Source organism: Dendrobium catenatum, unplaced genomic scaffold, assembly GCF_001605985.2.
Source record: "Dendrobium catenatum unplaced genomic scaffold, ASM160598v2 fragScaff_scaffold_211, whole genome shotgun sequence".
Taxonomy (NCBI): domain Eukaryota; kingdom Viridiplantae; phylum Streptophyta; class Magnoliopsida; order Asparagales; family Orchidaceae; genus Dendrobium; species Dendrobium catenatum.
In genome coordinates, this window is record NW_021318673.1 from 450,566 (window position 1) to 459,004 (window position 8,439).

An 8,439-nucleotide genomic window follows, 5' to 3' on the forward strand; every position below is an offset into this window, starting at 1 on the left:
GGGGGGGGGCGGTTTGCCCCCCCCTCACCCAAAGGTGGTTCCGCCCTTGTGTATGTATGTATATATGCCCAAAACATATATATAGTTAAAATATAGAAAGCAATCTTGGATACAAAAAGTTCTTTATTTTATTTCTTAATTGTCTAGCTCAAGAGAAGGTAATCCCATACTATCCCCTATCTTACTACCCAACACTCAAGGAGTTTTACTGCGAACTACAATACCTTTCTTGATTAGATTCCTTAAGAAATAAAATGAAGAAAATTTAAGTACCTGGTTTCAATTTGTATGTGTGAACTGTCTTACTACCCAACACTCACATACTTGGCTCGGCTCAGTTCGTTTCCAGCCCTATCGTTAGGAGGCGATGGAGGTCAGATGACCATAGTCGGCGGGCGACGGAGGTCGAAAAGTGTCTAGTCTGGCGATAGAGGTCATAAGGACTATAGTCGGCAGGAGATCGAGGTTAGAAAAATCGTAGTCTGGTTACATATGTTGGAAGAACTATAGTTGGTGGGTGATAGTGGTCAGAAAAATCGTTATTTGGTGACAGAGGTTGAAAGGACCATAGTTGGCGGGCAACAGTGGTTAGAAAGATCGTTGTCTGGCGATGGAGGTCGGAAGAACCGTTGTCGGCAAGAGACATTGGCCATAATGACCATTGTCTGGTGACGGAGGTCAGCAGGACCATAGTCGGCAGGCGAACGTTGTCAGAAAGATAGTAGTCTGGCGACAATTGTCAGAAGGACTGTAGTCGGCAAGCGATGAAGGTCAAAAAGATCGTAGTCTGGAGATGGAGGTTTTTTTTTATGGACCCGTGCACTTTTTTAATGAATTCTAAAAAATTTAGAATGGGGCCCAAATAATTTTGAAGAAATCCTAAAAAATTTCAAAAATAGTTTAAGCATCTTTGGAGGCAAAATTTTCCTCTTTTTTCTTATAAATACCCCCCAAGGCAAGGGGGAAATTGCTTCTTTTCTCCTTGTCCCTTCTTCCTCTAACTTTCTTATAGTTGAGGCCTTCCACTTTCTTGAATAGGTGGCATTCCTTATCAAGTACAAGCGCCCATCTCTTGAGTATAAGTTAGAGTTTTCAGTTTTGTTCTCTCTCTTCCCCATTTCCTTCTTACTTTAGAGGCTTTTCATTATTTTTTTAGGTGACTTCCCCTATCCAAATTCAGTGTCTCTTTTAGTATAGAAGGAACTTTCTACTCCTTACATTTTTATTTTCTTTAGTTTTTTTTTAAATTAGAGGCATTCCACTGTCTGAGATAGGTGGCATCCCCAATCATGTTTAAGCGCCCCTCCTTTGTGTAGAAAAAGCCACGATAAGAGTTTTTTCTCTCAATAGAAAACCCTTGAAAGAAGAAAATCAACTATCTCTTGTATGCGAGGATGATTTGAGAAGATTTAGTGGTAATAGTACCTAGGAGGAGAACCAGTGATTATCAGTAAATGTGTATAATTTTGATGATATTTAAGCAGAAGTTCGGCGATGATCGACAGCGAAGTGAAAGTGTGATGACGATTGGCGAAGAGGTGGAAGTTCGACGGTGATTGACGAGCGGGCGGAAGTTTGACGGAGATCAATGGTTGGGTGGAAGTTCGATAGTGGTCGACGACCGGGTGGAGAGCTGAAGGAGATAGTTAGAGGGTGTTTTGCTAATAGTAGTCGAGCGTGAAGCTTTAGATGACTGATATGAAGCGAAGGACTGATGACAGACATCAGGCGAAGAACCGATGATGGCGGTGGTTATACTAAAGGAAATATATATCCATATTGGCTTGGGCGAACATCAGACATCCCTGATGGAAGGGGTCTAAGCAGTGTGCCCTCTTAGTAGAGTGGCTACACATTAATATCAATTTAGTGGAAGCCCGATGATGTCATATTATAATCTTTCTTTGAAGAAAAAGTTGTAGGATATGCTTTATGCAGTAGAGAAGAGCTTAATAGAATCCATCAATGATATTTGACCTTTTTGAAGTTGTTTGTTACTTAATAGCATTAACTTTACAGATGATGCTAATGTAATTTTAATTTCAACTTTTTATAAAAATGAAAGTACACTTAAACATGATATAGAATTTTGTTATATAAATCTAATGATATTGTCTATGAAATTGAGATTATTGTATGAGCTCAATATTTATTTTTCACTTAAAATGAACATGCCCCTTAGAGGAAACTAAGTCGTTTATGCATTTTTGAGATATGCTTTGATATATTTTCCATGGGTTAGAGCAATTAGATTAGAGGAATTTATCCCTTTTACAATTTTTATTCTTCTGAGATTTTTTAAATAATCAAAGAAGTGTATATCTTTTGAGGCTTTAAGCCTTCTGAGTTTTTGATGTACTTGTGCCTTTTGAGCATTTTAGCATGTTGTTGTATTTTTATATCTTTTTATACCTATGTCTTTTGAGATTTTTTAGCATGCTAAGGTCATTGTATACCTATGCCTTTTGAGGCTTTTTAGCCTGCTAAGATTTTTTTTTACCTACACCTTTTGAGGCTTTTTAGTTTTTTAAGATATTTGAATAAGTGATGATTATACCAACCACTTACTCTTATGGAGTCTTTTTAGCGAGGACCTCATCCATTATTAGGTTTTCTTTGAGGCTACCTTATAGGTGAGGCTTCTTGGATCAGTTGCTTGTTAAAATATTGCTTTGTATTGAAAAGAATGAGAAAATCCACAATATATGTTTGACCTATCAAAGGTTATTTGTCTGAGTATTACTCGATGATGTTTACCTGTATAGAAGAGACTGAGAGAATCTACTAAGGATGTATGACCTATCTGATGTTATACTTGTATAGAAGAGATTGAGAGAATCCACCAAAGATGTATAACCTATCCGAGGTTATTTATCAAAGCATTGCTCGATGACATTAACTTGCGTAGAAGAGGCCGAGAGAATCCATCAAGCATGTATGACCTATTCGAGATTGTGTGTCAGAGCATTGCTCGATAACATTAACTTATGTGGATGAGGTCCCCCCTGGCATCGATTATGCTTTAATTAGGAGAGGGAGAATGCCGTGTGTATCCCAAATCAAAGGTGAAGAATGACCTATCTTTAGACAGTTATTGCCTTTTTTAGATCGATATTAAGATCTTTCGCAAGGAGTATAAGTCCAGTTAGGGACTATATAAAGCTTATAATTTATTGAAAGAATCCTTGCATGTACTGAGAGTTTCTTGAAATATTATCATGGATGTTGAAAGTATTAGAGCAATTTTCGACATGATTACAGTCAAGGTTGCCCCTAAATTTCATTTGATTCCCATGAAATTAATGCAGTAATGACTTATGCTAGAATATTGACATAAATGATCTTTTGAGGTTGGAGCAAAAAGTGCCCCCCCAATAAAGAACAATGTTCTCACAGACAACATCTTACGTTCTGGATTATTCACTACAATAGAGAAATATAAAGTTTAATGTATTAGCTTTGTATGAAAGTCCATCATATGATCAGATAAAAGAGAGGGTGTAACGTTCATAAGCGACACTAGAGGTTTTACGTGGAAACCCTTAAAAATGGGAAAAAACCATGGGGCCTGCCCTAATTTGAATTAATCCACTAGTGTTTGTAATTGATTACAAATGAGGTTCTTCCTTGGGGGGAATATCTTGGTTTGATGTAGTAAATATACATCATATAAAGTATATTATATGGTGGGAATTTGAAGAATCAATATTGATATGTCTGTTTGGTTGATAAGACCATAATTGGCAGAAGACTGAGATTAAAAAGACCATATTCAAATGACGGTGGTTGAAAGAACTTTAGTTGGCAGGAGACAGAGGTCGCAAAGACTGTTGTCAGGCGATGAAGGTTGGAAGGACCATAATCGGCATTCGACAAAGGTTAGAAAAATCGTTATCAGGCGATGAAGGTCGGAAGGACTATAGTCAGCGGACGATGGAGGTCGAAAGAATTGTAGTCTGGTAATAGAGATCCAAAGGATAATAGTCGACAGACGATGAAGGTCATAAAGATCATAGTTTGACGATGGAGGTCGGAAGGACCGTAGTCGGCAGGTCACAATGGTCAAAAAGACCATTGTTTGGCAACAGATGTCGAAAAGATTGTAGTCGGTGGGAGATAATGGTCAGAAATACTGTTATCTTGAAAACAAGGTGGGAAGGACTGTAGTCGGCAGGTGACAGTTGTCAGAAAAACCATTATCTAACGAAGGAGGTTAGAAGGATTATAGTCGGCAGGCGACGATTGTTAGAAAAACTGTAATCTGGTGACAATTATCAGAAGAACTATATTCAGCAGACGACGAATGTCAGAAAGATCATAATTTGATGAAGGAGCTCAGAAGGACTGTAGTCGGCGGACGATAGTGGTTAGAAAGACTATTGTCTGGCAACAAAGGTCGGAAGGATTGTAGTTGGCGAGCAATAATAGTCAAAAATACTGTTGTATGGTGATAGAGGTTGGAAAGACCGTAGCCTGGTGGCACATGTCTAGGGGAACTCCAACAATAATCGATGGTCGGGAATAAGTCTGACAACAATCGGTGGTCCGACAGTGGTCGAGGAGTCTGGTGAAAAGAGAACTCTCTCTCTCTCTCTCTCTCTCTCTCTCTCTCTCTCTTTGTCTCTCTCTTTCTTCTCTTCCTTGCTTCCCCTCCCCCACTTCTTCCCCTCTCTTGCTTGATTTTACTTTTTATGAAAAACGAGGGGTCTATTTATAATGTTTTGGGAGTAGCATAGCCAACAAATAAGAGGGAGATCAAGGGTATGTTGAGAGTGGTTTGAATGGACAACCAATATTAATCTCCTAACTATGGACAGTTTACCGAGTATTTGAGTACCTTAATGATGTCAGAATTCAACATTCTTGGGCTTGTTAGATTTGTCTCGTTGAGTCTCTCGATTCAACTATAAGCATATCAAGTTTGGAAATTGTTTGATCATAAATTTATGGTTTGAAGCTTCCAAAGGTGCTTCGGGTCTTTGATTTGGACCCATTTGGGCTCGGATTGGGTCAAATTTTGTATCGTTGGGTTTTTCTTTTTCGAGACATTTAGTTCGACTATAAGTTTGATAAAATCAAAGTTCTGATGGTCCCTAATTTAATTTTAGATGTTTCCAACTTGATTTTGCCTCGAGTTTCATGCCCAATCATGATTAATTTTTGATGATATATAAAAAATGGATTAGATGTCTTATTCATAATAAACACAATCTTTCTAAATCATTTATAATGATGTTTTATTTTCTAAATTTTATTTTGAATTTTACTATTTGCATATCCAGATAGCAAAAGAAAATTGTTATAAGACGGCCTTTATTGCTCCATTTATACAATTTGAATGGAATGTCATGCATTTTGGGCTTAAGAATGCCCCTTCTCTAAATTTCAAAAGATTATGAATGAAATTTCAATCCTTACTCTGATTATCATGGTTGTGAAAATCAGACCAGACAATGAACCAGTAGGAGAGGTTCACGATTCGACCGGTCGAACTGGATGATGTAATAAATAAAATTTAGATGACATAAAAATCATATAATAATATGTTTTTTTATCATATAATAATATGTATTTTTATAAAAAAAAATAAATTGAATTCACACATTACTAATATCTAGCTTTAATTTTTTTAATCCCACATCACTTGGGGAACTTTTTCTTGGTAATGCTTTTAATTTATATTATCTTTTAAGTAATAATGAAGTAATATCTCACATATAGTGATGAAGCCTTGAGAAATGATTAGTTGAATTTTTCCAATTTAAAATTAAATTATAAATATTACTTAATATTTTAAAATAATTTATTTAATTATTCAAATAATTAAAAATTAGTTTTCTTGAATATTTAATTAAGAACTTGACAAAAGAGCGTTCGAAGCAAATGTTATAATGGCTTTCTCTTGCTTATTTAATTTTCTAAGATCTTTAGAGTATTGATCAGACTGAAGTGTTTCTTTTTTAGTGGTATTTTTCATATATCAATTACAGAATTGTTCAAATTTAGGAGATACATAATGACGGATAACTTTCTCACGAACTTTACTCCCTATTTTGTAAGTCATGGATACTATAATTTATTTCAGAAGGGATCAGAGATCTTTGCCCCTAGTTTGATCTAATTGGTTGAAGAATTTGATTAATATTTACGTAAAGATTGGGATTATCCTCTACAGTAGGTTCTTCCATTGAAGACTTTACTTCTCTAGAAGTAACGGGAATAGAAATTCTATGTAAGGTGATGGATCTTTGAGGATCAAAACATATTTCTACATCGCCTTCAAAAAATTGGATGATTTGTTCTACTTCCTGATTTATGTTGATTTAGGTGTTATGGTAGCTGCTAATATCCAAGATTCAGGGAAGCTAATTTCATTCCATCTGATAATCCTATTGGTAGCTATAATATTGGAGGTTATAAGATTAGTTTCAATATGGGATTGAGAGAGATGAGAAAGGAGACCATCGAACTCAAAACACATCACAAAATTTAATTTGCATTTGAAATTGATTGATTTAGCCGAGTTTTATATATATATCAAAAAAAAAAAAAAAAAAAAAATCTCAAAGCCCTTCTTTCTCCTTCTCTCCATAATTGATTGGCAGTCAGGCTGCTGCAAGCCACCAACCTCTTGCACATACGAGGCCACGGCGATATCAATGGCGGAGCAGGAGGAGGATTGCTACCGTTGGAACAACGCAGCCAACATTCTCTGCTACGGTTGCGACTCCTGTAAGGCCGGAGTGTTGGAACAAGTCCGGCGAGATTGGCATAAGCTCTCTGTTCTCAACGTCGTCGTCGTCATCTTCGTCATCGCCGTCTATGCGCTTGGCTGCTGTGCCTTTCGGAATGCTCGCCGCTCGATCTCCGATCATCCTCATGGTGATAATAGGATGTCGAAGATCAGACCTCAGTGGGATCATTACTGGTACTTTTTTCTGTATTTTTTTTTTTGCATTTTCTTTTGTCGGCTAGTCTTTTCGTCGAACTGCTTGTGTGCTTGGCAATATCTCTTCAAAATTTAAAATTTCACAGCCACGTGTCACTCATGAATCATTTTTGCTGCAGGGGGAGGTGGTGGCAAAATAGAAGGGACCAGCTCTGGTGAGAAATGAGACCTGTCGAATTGGAAGAAGAAGGCTTGCCGCCATGGTTTTGTTTTCTGAAGCTTCTGTTTGTTTTTGTGTACAATTTTGCAAAGACTAAAAAACACTTTTGCAGTTTGTATTTTTTGGGTTTACTAATAGTTAAAAAATATATATTTGTAATTATATTCCTAATTAAATCTGAGAAAAAGAAGAAATAAAGTTTTATCTTATTCTTAAAGTTAGGGTTATTTGGAATTTTAGTAGAAAAAAAATGCATTTGGATTTTTTCGTAACTAAAATTCTGAATGATAAAATAATTTAATTGATATAATATTGCACTTTTAGTTGAGTTGTAAATTTCTGTCAGAATTTGGTTCGCCAATTATTTCACTGTTCATAATTCTTTTCTTGCCCATTTATATTTTATACTTTGTTACTGATAAGTAGTAAAAAATAACTTAAAATTGGACATGAATTTTAACATATATTTAAATTAAAAAAAAAATTCAGAATTAAATTCTAGATCATTCATAGTTTGATTTTAACAATCTCATAGTCGAAATGAACGACTCACCCAGAAAAACTCAATGACATCAAAAGTGATACAATGAAAGTACAAATGAGCTCAGTCATGCACTTGAACCTCGATAAAAAATTTCATCATATTAATTGAATGATCAAATAATCTATATAAATCTTGCATGCTTATGTTAAAATAAAGTGTCTCGATGATAATAATTCAACGAGCTAAAAATCTTCTAATTCTAACATCACCAAAGCACTTTAATGCTGAAAGAATAAATTATGATCGAGAGAATCAACATAGGTCATCCAACAGAGTATTCTATATTTTGGTTATATACATGGGGCATGACACACCAAAAAATTTTTAAATAGGCCAACATTCTCTACATAAAGGAGGGTTTGAACATTGGCTTGAGATTAAAAAAAGCTCAAAGGCCTGCAAAATCACGTACTCCATTGGAACATCACCATCAGACTAATGCTCGACTAACGTCATTAGATCACAATCATCCAACTATGATCTTATGATCAATGTCGCACAATTATGGAATCTCAACCATCATCTTTTGTTGTAATCCACTAACTACATCGTCAAACTACAATCATTCGATCACCATCACTTGACTATGATTTATTGACCATTAACACTCAACTATACTCCTCTGATTATCATTACTAGGCTGCAGTCCTTTGTCCATTGCTACAAGATTATGGTCATCGGATCACCATTGACCAACTGCAGTTATTCAATCACCGTCAACCAACCATAGTCCTCCAACCCCTGTCGCTTGACCAAAACCTTTTAAGCAATATTGCTTAACTACGA

The 8,439-nt window shown here is 35.9% G+C and overlaps 1 protein-coding gene across 2 annotated transcripts in view; it reads left to right on the plus strand.

Moving 5' to 3' along the window:
• The window catches only part of LOC110093603 (tetraspanin-6), a 21,511-nt gene extending 14,226 nt beyond the window's left edge, over positions 1-7,285 (plus strand). Inside the window, exons 3-4 of one of the 2 annotated variants that reach the window (XM_020818536.2) lie at positions 6,610-6,928; positions 7,069-7,285. In XM_020818536.2, the coding sequence (XP_020674195.1) occupies positions 6,610-6,928; positions 7,069-7,115 (366 nt within the window). In that variant the 3' untranslated portion in view covers positions 7,116-7,285. Of the gene's footprint in view, positions 1-6,605; positions 6,929-7,068 lie in introns of both variants that reach the window. The other variant, XM_020818537.2, reaches the window with a different exon arrangement.
• Positions 7,286-8,439: the final 1,154 nt, after the last annotated feature.